Below are 25,945 nucleotides of genomic sequence, written 5' to 3'. Positions count from 1 at the left end.
CGACAAGAGTGTCGTAGGCCACTGACCTCTCACTGCTGTGGATGAGTTACTTCCATTTCTCAGCGAATAAAAATGTTTCATGTGTTTATCGTACGATGTATGTGCCTTCTTGCAAGCTATCATTTGTAAAAAAACGTTTCGATACATTGCATTGTTTATGAGATATGATGATTTTTACGAGCACATGACCTGCGAGGCATGAGGTCATGAATGGGTGTGCCACGTGTGACTGTCCTTCAGAAACAAAATGCACCAACTTGAGAATAAATTGAGTATCCCTCTGCTCTCAATTCTAAATAAAATTTGGACATATTATCTACATATATTCACTGCAATGTATGAGCGAAAACCAACCACAAGCAAAGTTTACAAAATGTTTTATTAATTTGATGCAGTGCAGTAAATGTGATGGACTCCAAGATGTGCAAAATTCAAGTTTTTTTTTTTTTTTTTTCATCTAACAGTTCTTGAAAAATCAGATGATAAGCATTTCATATTGGCCAGAAGGCCACTCTCAGCTCATACGCCAGCATTTGGCGAGCAGTGAAAGGGTTATACCTCTTCAATAGAAAAACATGAATAAAATTTAAGAAATACACTCTTAGGAAAACACAGGAATAGTTAAATATGTAACTTAACGCACTGATGATGTGTAACAGGTGGCAGCTGGAAAGATGTTAAGTCCCATTTAACTGTGATGCCATAGCCACACTCACTGTAGCATAGGTAAAGCAAACCAAGGAGTAGACAACTAACAAACTGTTAGGAAACCAGCAGAAAATAAAACAAAGTAAGGCACAAGCAGTTAGGAACCATTAAAGCACTAAAGCAGAGCTAAGAGGAAATTCTGAGGAGACAGAAAAAGCCTACCCATAAATAAAAGATGTAAATTGTAAGCTCGAAATGGAGGAGGAGGGAACATTCATTGTCACTGTAGCACACATAAATATCAAATATGCCATGAAAGTCCATCAAGCATACAAGAGGGATGATTTGAACCACCACTGAAACACATGATTAAGTGAGAAATATACTTGACCAAGTAGAGGAACATGGTATGGGTATGAGTAACTCTTTTTTTTCTGCAACCAAAGAAGAGAGGAAAACAATGAAAATGGATCAGACAAAAGACAATTTTATGGACCGGTACAGGAAACAAAACAATAGTGGCTTGGGAAGCCAGACCCTGACTGCAACAAACAGAGGTGGTGTCCAGATAAGCTAAAGCAAGTGTTACAAGGATATCACAACCTTGAAGCAGGAGCATGTCACACTGTGACACATAGCCATTTTTTCCCTCTAGAAAAACATGGCTCAGATACAGTTACGCAGCTCTGTAGGCGACACTTGCCTTTCTCCCAATCCCAATACTGATAAAAGACCACAACCTTGGGTGGATAGCATAGTACTTGTGACCCATCATTTAACATAAATAATATTGCTGCCTGTTAATCAATGCTATAAGCAATTTTTTGAACACCATTCCATTCATTGGTGTACCACATCAGACAGGCATGCAAATAGCGTTTTTGCTAGCTCTCAACAATGTTCTCACTCGATAGCAAGGGTCACATAAATTGCAACTCACGGAAAATGTGACACCTCCAGCATTGGCACAAGTAGTGAAAGTATTCTGAGTGTGTGTGTGTGTGTGTGTGTGTGTGTGGGGGGGGGGGGGGGGGGGTTTCAAGCATAGACAATAGATTTATCGTTCAATTATGGTGGTTAATACTTCCCTTTTTCATAGTTTCTTCCATTTGTTTTGCAGCAGACTTTTAAATTTTCAAGTGAACAGAATAACACTGAATGACCAAACTGTGATGCATGGCAAAGATGCTTTATCTGCAAAGTTTCTGATGATCAAATGTATTTTTTTGTAATTATTTTAACATTTTACATTGTGATTATGCAAATATTTACTGACATTTGTAACTAAATAATGATAACTGCAATAAAGTTACACAAATTCCAAACAGAATAATTTTACGCCATCTTTAAATTAACACTTTAAATGTTTTTTTTCTATGTTTCCAAATATTTGAAATATTGTCTAGTCTCAGCACGATTTAAAAAACAAATGATGATTTATGTGCTTGCATTTAGACACCGACTAAACCTTATTTTATACTTAATGTATGCTGCTTTTCATCTTTTATTATTGTGATTTGGAGTTAGGTCATATTAATAAGATTTGTGGATCTCTCTCTCTCTCTCTCTCTCTCTCTCTTTGAATTTCCCATATAAACTTGATTGTTTGGACAGATCTGATACTTCTTGAACAAAAGTAAATCTACCTCTGGAGCTGAGTGCTCAGCACATCTGCACATCTGACAGCATCCAGAGAACCCAGTTTCTATTACTGGTATTGCCAGGGATTTTTCCTTTGCTGGAAGACTGGAATGGGTCTACACAGAGCTTTTTGATGCCAAATTCAGGCACTACTTGAATGAAAAGTCTAGAAAAATGATAATGGCCAGGACGGTGGTGTGCCAAATCTATATCCTTCCATGGCATTATATGACAGAGGATAACACAGTGGTCAATAGTTCTCTACAGGTTGTTGCACGGCCAGCAATACTCCGACATTGCCATGATGTGGAACAAAAATGTGGGAGAGTCAAGAACATAGTCTGCTTGGAGTGAGAGAGTGGTAAATGGATTCCTACAGGACAGTAAGTATAGATGACAGATGTAATCAAATAGTGTTTCCTCAACATTTGACTTTTGGTGAAGTTTTATATTTCTGATGACATCATCTGTGTCCATAGCTTGAAATACTGAACATTATTATGGGTGGATGGAATTTTTTTGCAACTAAGGTTTTCACCAAAGTGCATTTTCATAAAGTCAACAAAATGATTGTGAAACAAACTTGGGATATTTACTACATACTTTTATTACCATGAGTGATTTATTCAGGACACCAAACCTATGCTACTTAATTTGAGACAACTAAGAAACACATCTCTCTAATAATGAACTTTACCATAAAAAGACAGGACTGTGATATCAAATATAACTCAATTCTAGATAATAGTATACACTTTCAATAGATGTTTAACCATGATATAATTTAGAGCACAATAAATCCTCAGAAGTGAGCCCCTATACTTGTAAATCAGCACAATGCCTAAATTTTAATGAACTATAACAGTATCAAAAATATCTGGACACCTCTTAGTGGACACAATATGGGGCACGTCCACCTTTGCTTTTATAATGGCCTGAACTCTGGTGGGAACACTTGAAATAAGACGTATAAATATATTTAGAGAAATGGTAGCCCATTCTTCCTCAAGAGCTGGAACCAGAGAGGGTAGTGATGTTGGTCAATGGGGTCTAAAGTGAAGATGATGTTCCATCTCATCCCAAAGGTATTCCACTGGGTTCAGGTTGGGACTCTGTGAAGGACAGTCCATTTCAATAATTTCTTGTCCACGAACAACTGCCTCAAAGACACCGGTTTATGACAAGGTCCAATGACATGCCCCAGACTGTTTCTCTACAGCACGCAGTACACAATGCCGCAAAATATGTATATATTGATCTGAACTTGAATTTTTTTGAGCGCAATAAGGCGATCACTCCATAACCTTGAAAAACGTGCCAATGTCATACCATCTCTTCCATACTTCACTGCTCGCACTAGATGATGGCATGTAATGTTCTGCAATTATTTGTCGAACCAAACGCCTTGCATTGGAATTTCAAAGGGTTATTTCAAATCACTCACTTCTACACATCTACTGCCCAGTCGCATTGCTCATTACACCACTTCAAGTGTCACTTAGCATTGACTATAGAAATTTGTGGCTTATGAGGAGCTGTTGGAACACTGTACCCCATTCTTTTAACACTTTGGAGACCAGCCACTTAGAAGAATGTTGGGTCTAGAAAACCAGCCATTTATGTCGTTATTTAAAGCATCACTGGCAAATATGTAAATGATGTATCTTCAAGACCAATACATACTAAAAAAGGGCCAATCTTCAAGATTTATTTTTCATATTTACTTTAATTCTTTTATTGATTACAAATTCCAAAAATAAAGGTCACAGAAAATATAATTTTCCTTCCAAAACTCCCAAAGAAGTGCAAGATGAGTTACTGAGCAATTTCTTCCTCTTAAGCTTATAAAATTTCTTGCTCACTCAACAAATGTGATGTTTTTGCTGCAGAATTACAGTAAACTGTAAAACCTTATGAATAAAGACACGAAATTGAGTCGATACTATCATATTGACTCAGACATTTATGACAGCAGTTGTTACATTCACTAATGTTTCTTTCAAAATAATTCTAGAAACTGACAACATAGGGCAATCCCGGAGCAGGTTGTCAGATATCTTTACTTTGTCCTTATACGAAATGAGTCCAGTTTTTGAACAATAGGTGGCTCGTGCATCGAGAAAATTGCGTCCGACCTATACTCCGCTGCACCCTTTTTAACACAAAGTTGCAAGCTGAGTTATGCTTAGACTTGGTCTCCAAAATGTTCACTCCCTGCACATATTCACTGAGCTAGCTAGACTGCTGGTAGCACGGGTGATTGCTACCACAGATTTTTTACAAGTTTGTTGCAACCACCCTTAGCAATGCTCGATGGTCTCTATCCGACAACACGTGGGGCCTGCCTGGTCTTGGTTTAGCTGTGGTTGTTCCTTTGCAATTTCACTTCAAAATCACATCACCAACAGTCAACTTGGGCTACTTTAGAAGTGTTGAAGTGCTCCTGATGGGCACCCAATGACTAATCCACATTCAAAGTTACTAAGCTTTCCTGACCCATTGCTGTTGCTGCTTCTCTACTGACAACACAATACTGCCCACCTCCTTTTATACTGGTACGTCGGCCTATTGTGTCATTTGGTGGCCAAATCCGCATTACATACTGGTATTCAGATACTTTTGATCATACAGTGTACTTATAGGGGACTTACACTGGGTTAGATCCTATTACATATTTAATACTGACCAGGTGCCAATGGTCAAGTTAGTAGTTATATGGTTTGTATCACTTCTTTAAGTACTATAACATCACAATGATTTCTATTGAGGACAAGCTGCTTGCATGAAGCTTTGAGAAAAACTACATCTTCTGGTATTTTGTAAAAAATTCCTATTGGCACAACCTAAGACATTAAAAACTTGGATAATAGCATCTCATAAATGATTTTCCTTTTGATCATTATTTCTTGGTCAAGGCAGCAGCCTTTGTTCTGAAACATCATACTACAATATCAATATTGTTACATATGCTTATCACATGAGCTCTCTGAAATAGCCTAGGCAAAGAAGGAGCGTATGGGAGGAGGAACAAATTTTGGCAGTAATTGCGTATACTGCCTCATTTATTTATATCTGCTCATAAGTACTGTGGCTATACAATGTTTGGCCCAAAACATTGTGACCATCTGCTTATTAACTTGCTGATCCACCATTGGAACGCAATACAGCTATGAGTTTGTAGGCATGGATTCAACATGTCCTCGGTAGGTTTCTGAAGGTATGTGGCACCGAAGGTCTATGGAAGGTTGTGCAATTCCTGTAAATTATGGGCAGGTAAGTTTATTAATGTGAAGCTGGTGCCTGTTAAGTGTCCCAGAAGTATTCCGTCAGCTTCAGACAAGGTGAATTTGGTGGCCAAGAAATCAATCCGAGTTCACTATCATGCTCCTCATGTATAATGATTCTGGCCTTGTGACATAAGACAGTTAGTTATCTTGCTGGAAGATGCTGTATCCACTGTGAAGGATATCAAGCATGAAGGAATGCAGGTTGTCTGCAATAATGTTCACATAGCCCAAAGCCTTAAGAGTGGATTCAATTACTGTAGTGGCATGCACATAATACGGCAGCAGCATGATGCATTCTATGCAGAGAGAGATGAATACTTTTCAGCATCACCAGTGTGTTCACAGGCTTTGTCCCACACCTCATGCTCCAGTTGTTGCCTACCCTGGTAACTGGCAACAAAGGTGTGAGTAAAACACACACACACACACACACACACACACACACACACACACACAGTTCCTGCTTTTTGACTTTATTAGCTGAATTTATATGTTCAGAAAACTATCCGTATCACTTCTTAAGACAGTACTTGTTCCGTTTACTCTATGCCACCCACACTTTCTTTTTTTTTTATGGTTTTAGGGCGCACAACTACAATGGTCATTAGCGCCCACCACCCACACTGAATAATACAGTGGTTAGGTAACTTCAACAAATCTAAACTAACATGAAAATCAAGGCTAAATATTTCACACGCTCTCCTTGTGTGTGCTAAAGGCAGAAATGGCATAATGATGCTATTGGATGAAGCATCACGTGGTACATTGCTTCTTGCCACTGCATATCTTCTCACCACCCAGGTTTACTATGTGCACACCACTATACCACAGGTCTCACCACAGGGGTTGAGATGGTTGGATGATACTGCCCCCCCCCCCCCCCCCCCCCACCGACCTGTGTCTGTGGGGCAGTGCATGCTTCGGGCAGCCATTCACCTGGATGACAACAAAGTTAGACACAATCATCTATCTAATGTAACAAGGAATGTGATTCTCAAGGACCCCATGACCACTGCAATCATGATTGGTGAATTATTGAGTTAACAAATAGGGGACATTTGCTTCAGAGCCCCAACTGCTGAGTGGTGGGCTTTGAAACACTTGTGCCTGTGGCAGTACTGTACCCTGCTGTCGGATTTACCACATATTGCTACCTATCCTGCTTTACAGAGTGTGCAAACCTTCACTTTTTGTGATGAAGTGTGTGTGTGTGTGTGTGTGTGTGTGTGTGTGTGTGTGTGTGTCCAATATCTTGTCACTTCCATGTGGTTTCATTATCCTTCAAACACTTTAAAGAGATTCTCATGACAGTGTCACATGAACAGCAGAGCAACTTTGCAGTTTTTGAGATGCTCATTGGTAGGCACCAAGTGAAAGATGCTGATGTCAGTTTTTCCATTCATTTCTTCTCCATTTATACATTTTTATTTGGCCATGTCACTTGTCTGCAATGACACCAGGTACTTACTGTCTCCTGGTAGTCAGTAGTCACAACATTTTGGCTCATCAGTGTATAGAGCCAGGTCTAAAGTCGGTACACTGTTATGGCATATAATACTGAGAGGTGAACAAACTGCTGACTACGTACCAGAATGTCCTGAAGAGGAGGGTATGAGGCCTAGAAGCTCTGGGGTAATCATCATCGTGTGCATTGTGTGATCCTCCTCCCCCACATTCTAAAACATAGCAAATTTATAGTTTTATAGACAACAATTAGGGTGAATAAGAAGGAAAAAGCAGAAGAAGAAATGAGAAAGAAGAAAGACTTACCCGCTCTGACATGTGGCTATCAATATCTATTGTATCAGCCTGCTCCATAGCACGGAGAGTTTCAAACTTCACCTTCACATTTCCTTGTTCATCACAACCAACGCCAGAACTTTCTGAAAACAAAAGGTAAATTTATTTGAAGTACAAACAAAACATGCACATGTAGAAATTAAGTTGGTTGCTTGACCATTGTTAAATACATTAATTTTTTTAATATGTGATTACCCTATAATTGAAAAGTTCAAAACAGCTTTTTTTAAATAATTTATCTTGCACCTTTACTGAGTGGCGGCCATTTTCATTTGTAAGTACGCGACGATGTTCCAGTTTAGAGACATGAGCAAAAATATGAATATCACTGCACTGGGTTAAGTTATTTTAGAGAAGTGTCCTCTGTTAAATTTGAGATCAAGAGGGTAGTTAATAAGCCAAAAACTGATTATTTTAGGACACTCCTTAGAGACATTCACTGGAGTAATGTTTACAGTACTCATGTCATGAATGAAAAATATAACAGTTTTGCTAATAAAGTGCTTGCTTTATTTGTACACTGTTTTCCCCACAAAACTAACCAAGGTTAGAGCAAAGTCTACAAAGAAGCCATGGATTACTCAAGGAATAGGGATAACTTGTAAAACAAAAAGGAAACTTTATCTGTCAACCCGAAACAATTCTGATGTTGATGCTATACCGCATTACAAGAGATACTGTAAAATATTAAAGACTGTAATACAGACATCAAAGCAAATATATTACAAGAAAACGATAGTCGTATCAGATAACAAAATAAAGACAATATGGGATATAGTGAAGGAGGAGACAGGTAGAACCAGACATGAAGAGGGACAAATAGCATTAAGAGTAAATGATACATTGGTTACAGATGTGTGTAGTGTTGCAGAACTCTTTGACAAACATTTTATAGCTGTAACTGAAAAGGTGGGGTTGTCAGGTTCTGTACATGCTGCTATGGAATGCCTCAGACCAGGCATTTCAAGTAACTTCAATAATATGAATTTGACTTTAACTACCTCAGCAGAAATAATGTCCACCATAAAATCTTTAAAATCAAAAACATCTAGTGGGTATGATGAAATATCAACAAAGTTAATTAAAGAATGTAATTCTGAGTTAAGTAACATATTAAGCTATCTATGTAACCAGTCGTTTATCAGTGGAATATTTCCTGAATGGTTAAAAATATGCTGAAGTCATGCCACTGTTTAAGAAGGGAGATAAAGAAATAGCATTAAATTTCCATCCAATTTCACTTTTGTCATTATTCTCAAAAATTTTAGAAAAAGTAATGTACAATCGACTTTATAGCCATCTTAACACAAATAACATACTGTCAAAGTCGCAGTTTGTATTTCTAAAGGGTTCTGATATTGAGAAGGCTATCTATACATACAGTGATAATGTGCTTAATTCATTAGACAAAAAACTGCAGGCAACTGGTATATTTTGTGATCTGACAAAGGCATTTGACTGTGCAAATCACAATATCCTTTTAAGCAAATTAGAATATTATGGTGTAACAGGAAATTCTGCAAAATGGTTCAAATCTTATATTTCTGGCAGGAAACAAAGGGTGTTATTAGGAAAGAGATATGTATTAAGCTATCAGGCATCATCCAACTGGGAACTAATTACGTGCGGGGTCTCACAAGGTTCCATTTTCGGGCCCTTACTTTTTCTTGTGTATATCAATGATCTTTCATCAATAACACTACCGATGCCATGTTCATTTTGTTTGCCAATGATACAGACATTGAAATAAATAGAAAATCAAATGTAGTCTTAGAAAGTTCGGCTAATAAAATATTTATGGACATTTATCACTGGTTCCTAACCAATTCTTTGTTACTGAACTTTGAAAAAACACACTACATGAGGTTCAGTTCAGAACTTGAAAGGGGTGTCCCACAAGTATATGCCTAACATACAATGACAAGCAGATAGAAGAAGTGGAGAGGGTTAAATTCTTGGGATTACAACTTGATAATAAATTCAACTGGGATGAAAACAGCACAGAACTGCTGAAGCGTCTTAACAAATCTCTATTTGCAATGCAAATTGTGCCAGACATAGGGGATACAAAAATGCAAAAGCTGGCATACTATGCTTACTTTCATTCCATAATGTCATATTTTTTTGAGTAATTGATCAAGCCAAGCTAAAGTTTTCCGGGCATAAAAACGTCCAGTAAGAGTTATAAGTGGTGTGAACTCAAGAACGTCCTGCAGAAGCTTGTTTAGGGAACTAGGGATACTAACTATTGCTTCCCAATATATTTATTCCTTAATGAAATTTGTCATTAAAAATATTTCATGTTTTCAAACCAACAGCTCAACTCATAGAATCAATACTAGAAATAAGAATATTCTTCACAAGGTTTGAAAGTCACTTACTCTTGTACAAAAAGGTGTGCATTATTCAGCAACACACATTTTCAATAACTTGCCAGCAGCCATAAAAAGCTTAACAACCAATGAAATTGTTTAAGAGAAACCTAAAGGATTTATTGGTGGCCACCTCCTTCTACTCCATTAATGAATTTTTCAGTAGAACAAACTGACTTGTGTGTGTGTCTGTGTGTAAGTACAATCTAACTTCTGCACCATTTCAGTGCAGTAATGTGTTCATTGTAAATAAGTATTATAGTAGTTCTATTACATGGTTATTACCTTATAAAAAACACTTTCTTATTTTAAATTCAGTGCATTAGTGTTTGTAAAATGATTCTTTCACATACTGTTCATTGGGAGGGGGGGGGTTATTATTGTTTTCCTGAGATGTTCTACATCCTGGAGGACCTCCTCACTACGGATCAATTGGAATGAAAGTAGATCTAATCTAATCTCTATAACATTGTCTATTACACAAAATACCCTAAATTCAAAAATAACCAGTCAAAATGACCTTCAAAGTTTGGTATCCAAATTCTCAAAAATACAATTTTTAGGTTCAAAAATAACAAACAAGGAGTGATTTATGGGTCTCTATTTTTTTGCTATAGTTTGATATCATACACTGCTAGCCTTATATGGAGCAACAAACAACACTTACAAATGTTTCCTTAATTTTTTATGAACTTTTGAAATTTGAAAATTTTTAAAAATTTCAACATTGATATCTGACTGTGAACAAAGATATGAACTTTGGAAATTAGGAGATAATTTACATTACACCAGATCTTATGGCTGTTACCTATTTATGTGTGATATTGGCAGGATATAATCAATTATTATTGAAGTAAGGTACTGAGCTATATACAAAACGTAGAAACATCACTGAAATTAACATTTGTATTATTTTGTCATACTTAAAATAAATATTTTCAATTAACATCCTACAAGATGCGACTGTTCCTAAACCTGGTGGTGAATGTTAAGAACACTTATTTCTTCAGACAGCTTCTGTGATACAGACTAAGACCTCCCAGTTGCTGTGGCAAGTTCAAGCATTGAAAGTTTCCTTAAAACATTTTTCATTGGTATCCAAACTTTGTCACTAGTAGATTTCTTGAATGATGTTCTTGGGCCCAGGATGGTAAAAGTGCACAAAAACATCATTGTTTTCCAAACTTATTCTTTCAACCTCTGCAAGCCACCACTGTCCACCATGCACACCTGCCACTATGTCATTCAACGATAAAGACAGAGATGTAATTTTACTGACACAACAATACTCATAAATTTCAGTTTCAGATGTTACATAGCATCAAGCTAAGTTTTCTGCAATGCCAAGGAATTTGTGGAAATGCCTTGCTCCTTTTATTGCTATACAGTTTCCAAATCTGGTTTGAAGTGTTGTTTTCTTATGCAGAATCACTTCTTCTTTCTTGATCAGAAAATAGGTAACGCCTTAAATATTATCCTTGCAAAACACATACATGTCCTGTACTGTGAGAATTTGGTCTGTGGTTTATCTTTGTAGGCTGGCTTTACTTACTTCACATTTTGTTGTATCTCCTACTCCATCACATGCACTTTCATCATGGCAAGATGCAAAAAAGTGCCATTCAGCCTCCAACCCAAAGTCTGCTTTGTAGTTGCACAGATTTGAAACATTATTTTTGTTCTTATACTGACAACCACTTCCATCTGAAAAGTATATCAGCTTCTCAACCATGAGAAAATTTTCTATTATGTAATTTATTACATACTTTTGAAACATATGTACAGCCAAAGTGTTGTGCTTCAAGTAGCCGCTTAGAATGCAAATTGAAGAACTGCTAACTTCATCTTTCTCCTTTTTAAAATAGAGAAGGCTGCACTGTTGCCTGGTCATTGACCCAGTGGTACCCTTGTATTGTATCCTGAATTACAAAAGTAAAATTGTCTGCAAAATCAGCTAGCACTATGCATTCAGTTGTGCTTTTTTGTCTGTCAAAACCTTACTTTGGGTTTTAGAAACATAGTGGTGACTTTTGAGTTTTTGTAAGTTATTGATTAAAGATTCCAAGTATTCTTCCTGAGATTTAACCACTGTTGTCATTTCTGCCCTGTCAGTTGTTTGAAGGTAATACTGCCTGGCATTTCCTCATCATAATTGTGCAACAATTCGATAATGGTTTCCTTACCAGGGCATTTATAACACAAACTCATCATGCAGTCATAATTCTTAATGTCACAGATCATTAAATCTAGTAACTTTTTGTAGTTAAGATCACTGAGTTTTGCATCTGCTATCATCAGTTTGACATTTTGATGATATAAACAAACACATACAGAGTGTATCCCTGAGGATCTAGCCAAAATACACCACTCAGGGTGAAAGTCACAAAATTTTGACCTTCCAATTTTGCATTCAGGATGAGAATTTTTGAAAGCTACATAAAGTCCATTTAAATCTGACAGCACTAGTCCTTTCTGCTTTGTTACTTTAACTCCATTTATGACAACTCTTTTGCTATATTTACAACCTGGGCACATTCTACTGTTTTCACCATCCTCAAAAAACTGCTGGATCTGTTTAATTATTTCTTCACTTATACCTACTCCCTTCTTCTTTCCTAAAACTGGAGGAATGCCTTGTTCTTTCACTAATTTTCGGGTTAGTTTAACTGAACAATTAGAAATGTTGAATTCATAAACAATTTTTTTCTCTTGACCATGAGTCAGGGAGCAAACTTCAAAATTTTAACTCTTTCCTCTTTAGATGTCACTGAACATTTAATTTTTAATTTCTCTATTAAGCTCAAATATTCAGTGTCAGATGATGTTGGTGGTAGGTTTTCTTCTTCTTTAGAAATAATTGTGGTATCTGTATTATTAAAGCCCGATTCCAAGTCTTTTCTAATTTTGTCTGAAATTTGTTGTACTTTATTTTCAATAGCTGCTTTTTTTTCTGCTACTTAATTTTATTGTTTTTGAAGCAGGAGGTACCTCTAACTTAGAACAAGCAAAATCCAATATGCTAACACCTTCCTCATTAGGAATATAAATGTCATTAACAAGGTTACATTATTCTGGTTCTGGATTCACAGCAAATATTTTTGAGTAACAATTTGGGCGCAGGGGATTTCCAGGAATTACATTACGTTTCACTTGGGAAGCTGTTTCACTCTCACACAACAAGGACAAATGTCCAAGTTTAATTTCCCTCAAACCTTTCGTAATGGGATTTCTATGAACTTTAAGTGGATCTTTCAAAAATGTGGTGGTACTTCAGAATATATTTCTTCTAATGATACTCACACACTGATGTTACAGAAGAACTTAACTCGAAATTTAAATGAAGTTTGTCTAACTTCATCAAAGTCATTTACATTTTTCAAATTTTTTGAAACTGAACTGTAAACTGTTTTGTGACACACTCCACTTGCTATCTGTCCAACAAAGCACTTGTTCATCCATGTTATTACATTCCAGTTAATCTCTCAAAATTAATTACAAATTACACACAGAACAAAGTGCATAACACATTCTACACTCTCGTTGAAGTATGTACATCCACTCTAACAGAGGTTTCAGAACAGACTGACTATAAAAATGCCACACCCAGCAATAATGTACTTCTTTATTGACAATAAACCTAAACGTCAATGGGCATTTTTATTACAATAGAACAAAAGCGAAAGCTCCTATTGTATAATATTGCATTATTAAAAATTAATAAACTAAATGAATACTGGGTAATAGTGTTAACTAAATATATGTCACAATTAAATTTCATTACAATGAAACAATAAACCATTTAAATAGGAAACAGCCATAAGATCAGGTGTAATGTGAATATTTCCTCATTTTCAAAAACTCATATCTTTATACACAGTCAGATATCAATGTTGAAATTTTTACAGTATGTTGCTATCATATATGTGTACAAACTGTGCAAAAATAATATGTTTATATTCAATCCCACCTGAGATAACTAACCCAAACTTTACTAAAAACGAAAATTTTCAAATTTCAAAAATTAATAAAATATTAAGGAAACATTTGTTAACTGTTCTTGCTCTATATGAGGCTAGTAGTGTATGATATTTAACTACAGGAAAAAATAGACTCTCATAAATCACTCTGTTTGTTATTTTTGAGCCTAAAAAGAGGATTTTTAAAAATTTGGATACCAAACTTGGGAGGTGATTTTGACTGGTTATTTTTGAATTTAGGGTATTGTGTGTAATAGACAATGAGACAATGTTGCAGAGTACACTTTTTAAAAAACAATCATGTCAATTATGATGCTGTAACTTAACCCAGTGCAGAGATATTCAAATTTTTGCCAATGTCTCCTGACTGAAAAATCATCGCGCACAAAAAAAAAAAAAAAAATAAAAAAAATAAAAAAAAAAAAATAAAAAAAAATAATAATAATAATAATAATAATAATAATAATTGGCCACCATCCAGTAAAGGTGCAAGATAAATTATTTTAAAAAACTGTTCTGAACTTCTCAAATATAGGGCAATCACATATAAAAAATAAAATATTTAAAAATGGTCAAGCAACCATCACTGAACCACTTCATATGGATTGACCCAATGTGTCACATACAACTGCATGTTACAACAATCTGACCTCCACAGCAACATAATAAATGTTTCCCCTAAATACATCTCTGTGTTTGTTTGAAAAGAGAGAGAGAGAGAGAGAGAGAGAGAGAGAGAGAGAGAGAGAGAGAGAGAAAGTTTTTTTTGGTAGAAAAAAAGTAATTCTTACTGTAATCCAGTGCAGTATCAAGTGATACTAAAATAAGAATCAGCTTAGTGTTACCAATGCAATTTCAAACTAGTACAGCCTACATTCATCATCTCATGTAAACAATTGACAGTAATTTAAATCAAATTTTAAAATTCTCATTAACAGCAATCAATTACTGAAATGAACTGATGGACCTAATGCCCATGTATCAACTGAACCAGTCATTTAAACTTCACTTGGGTGTTAGTGTTAGTTTGATTTGTGCTGCTGCTAATTACACACTGGTGTGGTGCAGACAACACAAGTTTATGAATTATTTTATGATACGGCATTTATGTGGAATGTAGAGCATCAGTGGTGCACTTCCTTGTAACATGGACTGAATCCACTAATTTCTCTTAAACACAGTTCTTGACAATGGCTGGCTGGAAATGAATATAGTCCTTTTTATGCTGTACCTTAGCCAGCAGTGTTTGCCCTTCAGCAGGCAAGAAAATAACTGCACATTGGTCCTACTTGGATGTATATGGCAATGTTATTGCCATAGTTCACATTCCCGCTTTTACTGCACTCGCACACTTGCATAGGAAAGTGCCAGATGCTACGCTAATCCCTTGTTTACATGCTCACATCGGAGATGTGCGACATTGTAGCTATGCTGCAGCAACGCCCTCAAATGGAAACTTTTGAATCACCCATTATATTTTTATATATACTCTGGATTGCTGATATCAGATGTAAAGAATATCCTCTATATTTTATTTATATAGTTCATTCACACTCTGCCCCCACCCCCCAAACACACTCACACGAGTGGGGGGGGGGGGGGGGGGCAGGTTGGAAAGATCTTTCGGGCGATATGAGGTGAAATTTGTGTAAAACTTTAAGAAAGTTTTCGAGGGGAACATTTGCCTGAATATCCATACCTGGAAGGGCTTACTTTTCCACAGGGTCGATACAGAATGTATAATTTATGTAACTTTCGTGGGGCAGGGCATTTATATGTTTTATTGATATTTTGGTTGAATTGGTAGGGCTTGTACATTTTTCTAGGGGCCGGTAGCTTTACTTACTATATTTGTCAACATGTAAAATGCACTTTTTCCCCTTCAAAAATATGCTCAAATACAAATGTGTGTTTCTACAAAAATGAGCATTTGTCAAGTAAAAGCAAGATCCACTGACAAAGGGATTGTCAACTTTACTGGGTCATCTTGGTATTCAAGATTTATGAAGAGGTATTGGCTTTGTAGGTGGACCAAGACAAAAATATCACAGCAGTCGCAAGCCAAGTACAAAGAACAAATTGCTGAACTACATTGCTTTGTTGGTAATACAAGGAAAAGAGAAACAACAGAGTCACAAAACAGCAAAATTTTGAACTTTCACAAACTGGAAGGATTGATGACATTTCCCTAATCTTTAATGTGCCTTAGAATAGAACTGTGTATTCCAAGGACACAAAAAGCAATATTCTTAAAACTTCAGAGCATGGAAAGCCCCATTACACAGGTCTTTTTTTCTCCTGCTGTGTTAATGGGAAAATATTGCTGCCACTTTGGACTTCTAAAAGAAAGATGCTTCCTAAGGAATAATTGCCGAAAGGAGTAATGTCCATATACATCATACAGGTTGGGTAGATGGAGGAGGAATGAGGTTGTGGGTAGATAAAATTTGGACTAGGCAATCTGGAGGCCCACTGAAGAAGCCCGTATGTTAGTACAGGATCAGTTTCGTTCTCACTGAACAGAAGATGTTAAAAATACACTGAATGACTTGAAGACTCCGTTAGCGGCAGGTCAAAGAGGGCTAAGTAGTTTACTTCAACCATTGTATGCGTGTATCAAAAGACCATTCCAAGACTTACCAAGCGGGAAAGTGCCGGTAGACAGGCACAATAAAATAACACACAAACACACACCTAAAATTTCAAGCTTTCGCAACCGGCGGTTGCTTCGTCAGGAAAGAGTGAAGGATGTGGGTTTTAGGGAGAGGGTATTTTTCCCAAGTGGAAGTTTCTTCCTGGGTGGGTGTGGCGGGGGGTTAAAAATACACTCTCTCTTCTTGGTAAAAATGCACTATAACCTGGATGAAAGTAAATTTTTCCACGTTAAGTAATAATATACTTTCCCTTGGAGCTGTAAAACATATCAATCCTTTCAGTAGTGCAGGTTTTATACAGAAGCATAGGACTTCCTGGCACTCCCAGCCAAAAAACAACACATTCTGGCGAGACTCTTGTAACATAATGCTCTTTGAAAGAAGTTTGTTGTTACAAAGTACTACATAATCTTTGTCCTAAAGCCTTTGACACATTTTGCTGTCGCAGATGCTTGTACATGCACTGTATTTTGTTGGTGTAAATAGTGCACTTTATGTCCAACCAATGTCCCCCCCCCGCGTTTATATTTTATCGCTGCAGTAGTGGGGTAAAGTCAAATTCTCTGTTAGAGTATCTGTTCTTAAACTCAAAATTATAGAAAATTAATTGAAAATTAAAATAATGGAAAATTCCTGGAATCCTACAAAATTTCTCTGTATTTCCTGGATTTTTCCCGAGATGAAAAAATCCCTGGATTCTTCACAGGGCATATACACCCTGGTAATGCACTGGAAGCTGCAGAGGATAATTTATTGTATGGGGAGTCAGATTTTGACATGGCGGCTTCAAGTATTTCTTCCTTCAGCTCTGAGTGTGAATGTTGCAAATCTGAGGATGAAAATTACAAGGTGAGAACTTTTTCCTAGTTATATTGCGTAGATGTTTGGTGTACATGTATGTATGTGCTATGATTATTTTGCAGCAGATGCATTATGTGAGAAACCTTTTTCCCTCTTTTTTAACATCTTTAAAGTGGGGTGCATCTTTTATGCAAATGCATCTTGTGCCCTGGGAAATACGATAAGTAGAGCTCATCCTTATTGCATTTCAATGAGTAACTTTCTTGGATTATTCCAAGCTTCAAGTTGTCAACTCCTAGTACCCTAGACTTTTATTTGTAGTATGATCAAATAGTCCCTTCCTCCAATCCTTTCCTTATGTTTTAATTGTGAGAACTGATCAGGTATTTCTGGTGACAGTATTATCACTCTACACAATAAACTTAATTAAGGTGACTATCAACAGTCCTAAAAATTGATATATCTCCACTACAGTGAGTGGATCATCATTAAGGTAAAGTTCTGGTTCCGGATTAACAGTCCGATGCCAACAGAAGTGCATAATTTGCGATTTTGCGGTCGAAAACTGGAAACCATGGGCTCCATCTTGTAAATGGCTCAGCAACACCAGTACTGGTGCAGCAGTACAAAATGCAGAAGTCGTCTGCATACAGGGAAGGTGAGACAGACAGCCCTACAGCTGCTGCTGCTAGACCGCTAATGGCCACTAAAAATAGAGATTCACTCAATACAGAGCCCTGCGGGACCCCATTCTCCTGGATATGGAAGGGGGGAGGGGTGGGGGGAAGGGACTATGGGAGGCACCAACACGGAAAGTACGAAGCAATAGGATATTCTGGATGAAAACTGGGAGCAGGCCTCGGAGTCCCCACTCGTATAATGTGGCAAGGATGTGAAATCGGCAGGTAGTGTCATATGCTTTTCATAAATCAAAGAAGACAGTCAAGCTGTTGACCTCTAGAAAAGGCTGTTCAGATGGCAGACTAGAGGGATACAAGATTATCAGTGGTAGAGCAACCCTGGCAGAAACCACCCTGGCACGGAGCCAGGAGGCCATGTGACTCCAGGACCCAACCAACCGCCAACACACCATATGTTCCAGCCGCTTACAAAGAACATTGGTGAGGGTGATGGGCTGCTAGCTATCCACATTAAGCGGGTTTTTACCGGGTTTGAGCACCAGAATGATGGTGCTCTCCTGCCATTGCGATGGAAAGACACCATCACACCAGATCCGGTTGAAGAGGACGGCGAGATGTCGCTTGTAGTTGGATGAGAGATGTTTGATCATCTGACAATGGATCCAATCTGGCCCAGGAGCTGTGTTGGGACAATGTGCAAGGGTGCTGAGGAGTTCGCACTCTGTGAATGGGGCATTACAGGGTTCACAGGGGGCTGTAGTGAACGAGAGGCCTTCCATTTCCATCTGCCATTTAAGGATGCGAAAGGCTGGAGGGTAATTCTCTGATGCAGAGCCTCGAGCAAAGTACTCGGCAATCACATTTGTGTTGGTAGATAACATGCCACCGATGTTAATGCCAGGGACGTCTGTTGGGTTCTGGTACCCAAAAACACGTCTGATCTTTTTCCAGACTTGAGAAGGTGTCGTACGGCACCCAATGGTCGAGACATATCTCTCCCAACACTACTTTTTCAGTCTTTTTATAAGCTGGTGAACGTGGGCACAGAGCCGTTTAAAGGCTGTTAGATGGTCTAGGGAAGGGTGCTGTTGATGTTGCTGAAGAGCTCGCCAACACTCTTCAGTTGCCTCAATGACTTTCGGTGACCACCAAGGTACTGACTTTCGCTGGGGGTACCCTAAAGACGAGGCATCACATTTTTCGCTGCAGAAACGATCGGTGTAATGACCTGCTCAACCACAACATCGATGGCACTATGCATGGGAGATTTAATGGTGACAGCAGAGGTGAGGGCTTCCTAGTCTGTGTTTTTGAAAGCCCATCTGGGTAGGCGTCCGTGGGCATGACGCCGGGGGAGTGACAGGAAGATGGGGAAGTGGTCACTACCACCACACAGGTCGTCATGTGCTCACCAGTGGACAGATGGGAGAAGGTCTGGGCTGCAGAGGGATAAATCAATGGCTGATTAAGTGCTGTGAGCCACACTGAAATTTGTGTGGGCCCCAATATTTAAAGAAGCAGAGGTCAAAGTGAGACAGTAAAGTTTCGACATCTCTGCCTCTGCCAGTATGCATGGTGTCACCCCACATAGGGTTATGAGCATTAAAATCCCCCAAAAGCAGGAAAGGTGTAGGGAGCTGAGCAATCAGTGCAGCTAGTGCACCATCTGGAAGAAGAAACGTTGTAGACAGTTATTTGCTGTGTCGTCCTTATCCAGGCAGCCACAGCTTCAAGAGTGGTGTGAAGGGGCACAGGTTGACTGCATACCGGAGTTTAAGACACAGACACAAACTCCACCTGACACTATTATAGTCACTACAGTTCTTGTTATATCCCCCATAGTCGCGGAGGGCAGGGGTCCGCACTGTCGGGAACCAGGTTTCCTGAAGGGCAATGCAGAAAGCAAGTGTAAAGCTTAAGAGTTGACGTATCTCAGCCAGGAGGTGGAAAAAACTGCCACAATTCCATTGGAGGGTGGCGTGCTCATGAGATTGGGAAGGCATGAAACACACAATCAGGCTGTCTACGCCTCAGGGTCACCTGCTGCCACCAGATGAGTACCTGTGTGATCAACATCAATTGTGTCTGAGGGCCCTGAGAGATCTGGGTCCTCAGCAGATGCCAGAATCTCCACTTCATCCTCAGATCCAGAGCTAGTAGGTAGCGATGGTATGGGTGCAACCACAATGTCTGGGTTTTTTGGGGTCTTTTTCTTTTTGGTTTTCTCTCACTGCACATCTGCTGTTCTGGCTGGGAGGGCTTCACTGACTCAGTCTCAGGGACAGAGGAGGACTGTGAAGCCCTACGAGTAGTTACCTGTGGTTGCTTCAGCCACTGGTGGGTGTCCGCTTTGCCACTAGTAGGGACGTGGGAAGGGAGTGACCCAAGGGAGCCAAAGAAGGTGTACGCTTCTTCGGTTGAGAAGTGGAGACTGATGTCCGTGATGGTTGGGGGGGGGGGGGGGGGAGTTTGTTGCTCTCGAAGTAGGTGGTGCAGAGGGAGGGAAGTGCCCCCCTCCCCCCCCCCCCCCCCACCAATCAAGCAGGCAGGTTGAGTCTGACACCTCTGAGAACCACCTGTATGCCGTGGAATGGAAGGTGCTAGAACCATTATCATAGCGGACAGTGTAAGTGGATATCATACACACAGGATGTGGCCTCTTGTATTTTTGCTTAGCCTCAGTGTAGGTCACTTGGTCCAGGGTTTTGTATTCCATGATTTTCCTCTCTTTCTGTAAGATCCTGAAGTTTGGCGAGCAAGGTGAATGATGCTCTTCGCAGTTGACACAGATGGGAGGTGGGGCACATGGAGTATTGGGATGTGATGGATGTCCACAATCTCAACATGTGATGATGGAAGTACAGTGAGAAGACATATGGCCGAACTTCCAGCACTTCAAGCACCGCATTGGGGGAGGGATATATGGCTTGACATCACAGCTGTAGGCCATTACCTTGACCTTCTCAGTTCATGTGTCACCCTCGAAGGCCAAGATGAAGGCACTGGTTACAACCTGATTATCCCTCGAAACCAGATGGATGCGCCAGCCGAAAAGAACACCTCACTGCTCTAAATTGGCGCGCAGCTCTTCGTCAGCCTGCAAACGAAGGTCCTTGTGGAATATAATTCCCTGGACCATATTTCACTAAAGGGGTGTGATGGTAAGAGATACATTCCCTAGCTTGTCACAAGCAAGTGATGCCCATGACTGCACAGAGGATGCTGTTTTGATCAAGACTGACCCTGACTGCGTTTTGAACAAGCCCTCCACCTCTCCCAACTTGTCCTCTAAATGCTCCAACAAAAAACTGAGGCTTGACATGAAAGATTCCCCATCAACTCTCGTACATACGAAGTACCGGAGCGAATAAGCTTCGTTGCCATCCTTAGCCTAGTGGGCCTCCCATGGTGTGGCCAGGGAAGGGAACGATTTTGGGCCATACTTCCATGCATTAAATTGAGCTCTTGAATGCTTAGAGACTGCTGGTGGTTGTCCACCAGCAAGAGACAATGTACTATGCTTCATGGCGCGTCACCCATTCTGATGCCACCCACTCCGACCAGGGGCTCTACCTACGGCAAAGGCCATCTGGCAGGATGGCCATTGCTGGGAATCCCAATGCAACGGACTGGCTACTGTGCTGGATATCAGGTGCAACCAAGCAAACAGATCCATTATTATCGTTAGCGCAGAAAATGATACTGCACAGTGGATGGAGGACAGTGCACTCAGGAGAGTGACTTTGCCCAATAGCTGGAAAATGAGCAGAAATGCAGATCCACATCGACGAAGGATGCGAAATGTCTCAGCGCACAATGGACACAATGCATCATGTAAGGTGCCATACCCCAACTGGCTCGCTCTTTGGGAAAATTTTGAAGAATGGAGGTCAAATCCGACAGGGGACAATCACATACAGACCGAAACATGTGAGACTCCTTTTAGTCGCCTCTTACAACAGGCAGGAATACCTTGGGCCTATTCTAACCCCCAGACCCGCAGGTAGGCATACTGCTGTTATTCCATCCTGGACTTACCATTGTTTAATATATTGTATCCTAACACAAACAATAACAAATCAATGTGTTACAAATAAATTTTTGTATTTTAGTTGGTTGTTTGATCATGAGCTTTTCAACATTCTACTGACAACAGAGCGTGCCGCAAATAAGAACATAAACAGGAGAAAGGAACGGAGGAAGAGGAAAAACCACTGAATACAATTATGTGTAAATGTGCAAAGCAACAGTAAAAATGAGAGGAGGAAGAATGATTATGGAACACAGTGCAGGTAAAGAACTTCCATGTGCCATTGTCCTCCATAAAATACTATCCAATACAAAGAGTTATTCAAGTGATACTGATTACATAAGAAATGGAGGGGAATGATAAAGGAAAGGAATTATTTATATTGTAGAAAATAAGACAATGCAGATACAAAATGAATTTAAAATTCATCTATGGTATATGTTCTAATTTGCTCTAATGTTTATAGGACAATAGTGACACTAATGTGAACAAATAACACTTAAAATAAATTTATTCTACATCATGTATTTCAGGATCATGCAACATGTACAATTACACATGATATGTCACAACACATCAAACAATCTGCACAGTTCTTAAATAAGCTTGAATTATTTTTTTAAACTCTATGCGCCATGACCTCCTTCCAGATTCCTATCCCATTTGGTTGGATGGAAAGCTCGAATTTTCCATTTATTCAAAAAAATTCTGAAATTAGGTCATATAAATAGGGAATTTGACAATGCATACTAACTGTACACGATAGGAGAGAATGACAGGTTTCCAGTTGTTGTAAAAAGAGCTCACTTTGACTGATGTATAACACAGTTTAAACCACGGAAAGAACTTCAGACAATACCTTCCACAAGCTCAGCTTCAGTCCGTCTTGACCAATGGGGGATACTTCTGTCAGCCACTCACGCTGGCAAATAATCATATTAACAATAAAACAGTCATCGGCCATGGAACCCTGAACAGACATGTCTAGACAATACATCATGAGGTGGCTGCAAAAATCTCGAAGTTTACATAGAATTTAATGAGCTCTAAGAGGGTCTAATTGTAGGGATCCTTGCTAACAATCAGATACCAGAACCAGTGAAAGAACAATCCACAGACAGGAAGTACAACTTAGTCTTCCTTGTTATTTTGTGTAATGCCACTTACAACTTCGAAACAATTTCACAGTAAGAGTCAGTCTTCTATTCTTTTTCTGAATATCCACTACTCTGTGTTTGCAGATGAAAACACTGTACTGGACCAAAACTTGAACCTGGAAGTTTACCTTTTGGAAGCAATCCTGTTACCAATTGTGCTATCCAGGGATGATTCATGACCCATAACTAACCCTCCCACCATCACTTCTGGCAGTACTAGTCTCATACTTAGTAAATTTCATAGAAGCTCTGCTGCATACTCTACTAAGCCTAACACTTCTGGTAGAAAGGATATTGCGGTGAAATTGTTAGCCACCCAGCCTAAATGTTGTTTCTTGAATTACTCTTTTATTCCGCAGTGGACTATCCACAGGTTTGAATCATCACAGCTAATTAAAACTGTACGCCACACTGGGAACTGAACTCAGAACCTTGCCTTCCGTGTTCAACGGTCTTACTGACTAAGCAATTCAGGAACAACTCCTTGGTCCTTCCACCCACAGCTTCACTTTTGCCATTACATCAGCCATATTCATATTAGGCACAGTTCACAATGAAGCAATACAATATACGATATGATATGGGATACAATGCATAAGCGAGCTGCATTGGAGAAATGCAGAGAAACATAACGGAACTGACTTAACTGGTTCACTCTGGGATGAAAGTGATACAACACCGATATCGTTGTCGACGGGACGTTAAACACTAACCACCACCACCACTGATACGTACCTCTATTGTACTGCCTAGTCGGAGTTTATGTTTGGTGCATTTTACTGTGTATATTGGTGGGTAAGAAGTGTATCTCACAAATCACTGGAAGAAAAGCTTTACCTCTTGCCATTCTCAAGTAAGTGTGTGACACATTTTGGGTTTGGCTGCAATGAGCTATGACGTGCCACACTTGACGTGATGTTTGCATGTCACACTATGTCGAGCTTTCTTGTGTTGCTGCGTATACAACCCGAAGCATACACTTGCATGTGTGCTTTATACTGGGAAGATGACATATAGCCTGTGCATTTCTTTCTGTACAGCATATAGTCAACACGCCATTTACACAACAGACACTTTGATGATGATATCTTTTGTCCAGCTTGTTGGGAAACGTCCTTGTCTGTCGGATTACACTATGCAATCACAGTTGTGGACAGATGTGACCAACTTGGTGTGGAGGGAGATAGCAACAGAAATGAAACAGGTAAGAATTTGCTGTGGAATCTGTACTATCGTTTTAACTCATTTTCTTCACTATTGCTGTTTCTCATTTAGATAACAAACTTATGGCTTTGGTTGGGGATTGTAAAATGTTGACTGTATTCTAAAAATTACTTCATTCAAAACTTAAATTGGAGAGTCCCTATTTAAGGTTCTGGGAATAATGACTGCAGGTATACAAACTAAGCAAGCCCTGTTTCCCGTACATTTAAATATACAGCTTAGAATAAAAGTTTCCTACAGCTGCTTTGACAAATAGATGAAACTATGGTTCAAGTTTAATCACCATCTTACCATATTGTAATTAGCTGCTTCTTAGCAGGAGAAATACCAAGATGAAATGTGTCTTGGTTTGACATAGTAGATGATACTACACTCATGCTCATAAATTAACCCTTTCGCGGCTACGGGCATACATGTATGCCCGACAGTTAGAAGACCAGACAGCTACGGGCGTAGATGTATGCCCAGCCGGCGGGAAGTCCAGGCGGCTACGGGCATACATCTACGCCCGGCAGGCGGGAATACCAGACGGCTAATGGCATACATATACGCCCGGGCTCGGGAACAGGTAAACGTTCACAATAGAGCGGCTGCTGGCTGTTGTCCACTTTTCAGACAACACTTTCATTGTCTGGTCTTCTTTGTAAAGTGAGAAAGCACTTTAGTTTTCCCCTCCCCTGCACACTTTCTGCTTACGAGTCTAACAATCGGCCAGTCCGTTTTTCGCTTCTGGTGAGACGACAGCGTTCGCGTGTGTAGACTTTGCCATGTCGGGACACAGTTTATCGGACAAGGAAATCATGGATATCCTCATGAATAGCAGTGACGAAGATTGTAGTGATACTTCGGAGCTTTCTTCCGATGAAGAGTTGGATGCTCCTGGACTTATTGCTGAATCCTCGGTATCACGAACAGAAGATTCTTCCTCTGAAGACGGAAAAGAAGATAGAGTAAGTGAAACTTCGTCAGGAAAAAGAAAGTATGACTGGACGGAGAATCATCCTGTGACGAAACGACACCGTTTTGTGAACACATTTAGCGGGTTAAAGGTGGACTTCGAAGAGTCAGCAAGTCATTTAGATTTCTTTTTGTACTTCATGTCCATGGAATTTGTTTCTGCCATTTGTACACAGATCAATAATTATTATAAATTTATTACTGAAAAAATGACGACAGTGCCCAGTAGATTAGCACGCTGGAAGCATATAGAGCCATCAGAATTTTATTGTTTCCTAGCATGTTCTCTGCTTATGCCTAGAAGTAAAAAGTTAGAAGTGAATGAATATTGGTCGACAGATTCTTTGCTTCAGACACCAATATTTTCTAACATAATGGCCAGGGACCGGTACAAATTGATTCTGCGTTTATTGCACTTCTGTGACAATTCCACCGCGTCTCAAGATATTCTTGTAAAGATACGTCTCATTGTAGGTCACACAAGAAATAAATTCCGCGAGGCAGTAGTACCCTTTGAAAACCTAGTGATCGACGAAAGTTTGCTACTTTTCAAGGGAAGGCTCCGATTCAAGCAGTACATACCAAATAAATGTAGTCGTTTTGGCATTAAAATTTTCGTCCTTTGTGACGTAGAAACGAATTATATTCTGGATTATATTATCTACACTGGTGCTGCCACGGAAATAGAATCTGGAAATTCTGATTGGGGAAAATCAGGCGATGTTGTTGTGAGTTTGTTATTGCCATACCTCAACA

The 25,945-nt window shown here is 39.2% G+C and overlaps 1 protein-coding gene across 1 annotated transcript in view; it reads right to left on the bottom strand.

Annotated features, from left to right (window-relative positions):
- LOC126355226 (protein bric-a-brac 1-like) overlaps window positions 1-25,945 on the bottom strand; it is a 208,681-nt gene that overhangs the window by 34,753 nt on the left and 147,983 nt on the right. The window contains exons 6-7 of the mRNA XM_050005485.1: window positions 7,347-7,459; window positions 7,165-7,252 (exon numbers count right to left, since the gene is read on the bottom strand). Coding sequence (XP_049861442.1) covers window positions 7,165-7,252; window positions 7,347-7,459 — 201 coding nt within the window. The remainder of the gene's footprint in view (window positions 1-7,164; window positions 7,253-7,346; window positions 7,460-25,945) is intronic.

Source organism: Schistocerca gregaria, chromosome 3 (genome assembly GCF_023897955.1).
Source record: "Schistocerca gregaria isolate iqSchGreg1 chromosome 3, iqSchGreg1.2, whole genome shotgun sequence".
NCBI lineage: Eukaryota > Metazoa > Arthropoda > Insecta > Orthoptera > Acrididae > Schistocerca > Schistocerca gregaria.
This window is presented reverse-complemented; position numbering and strand designations above follow the sequence as displayed.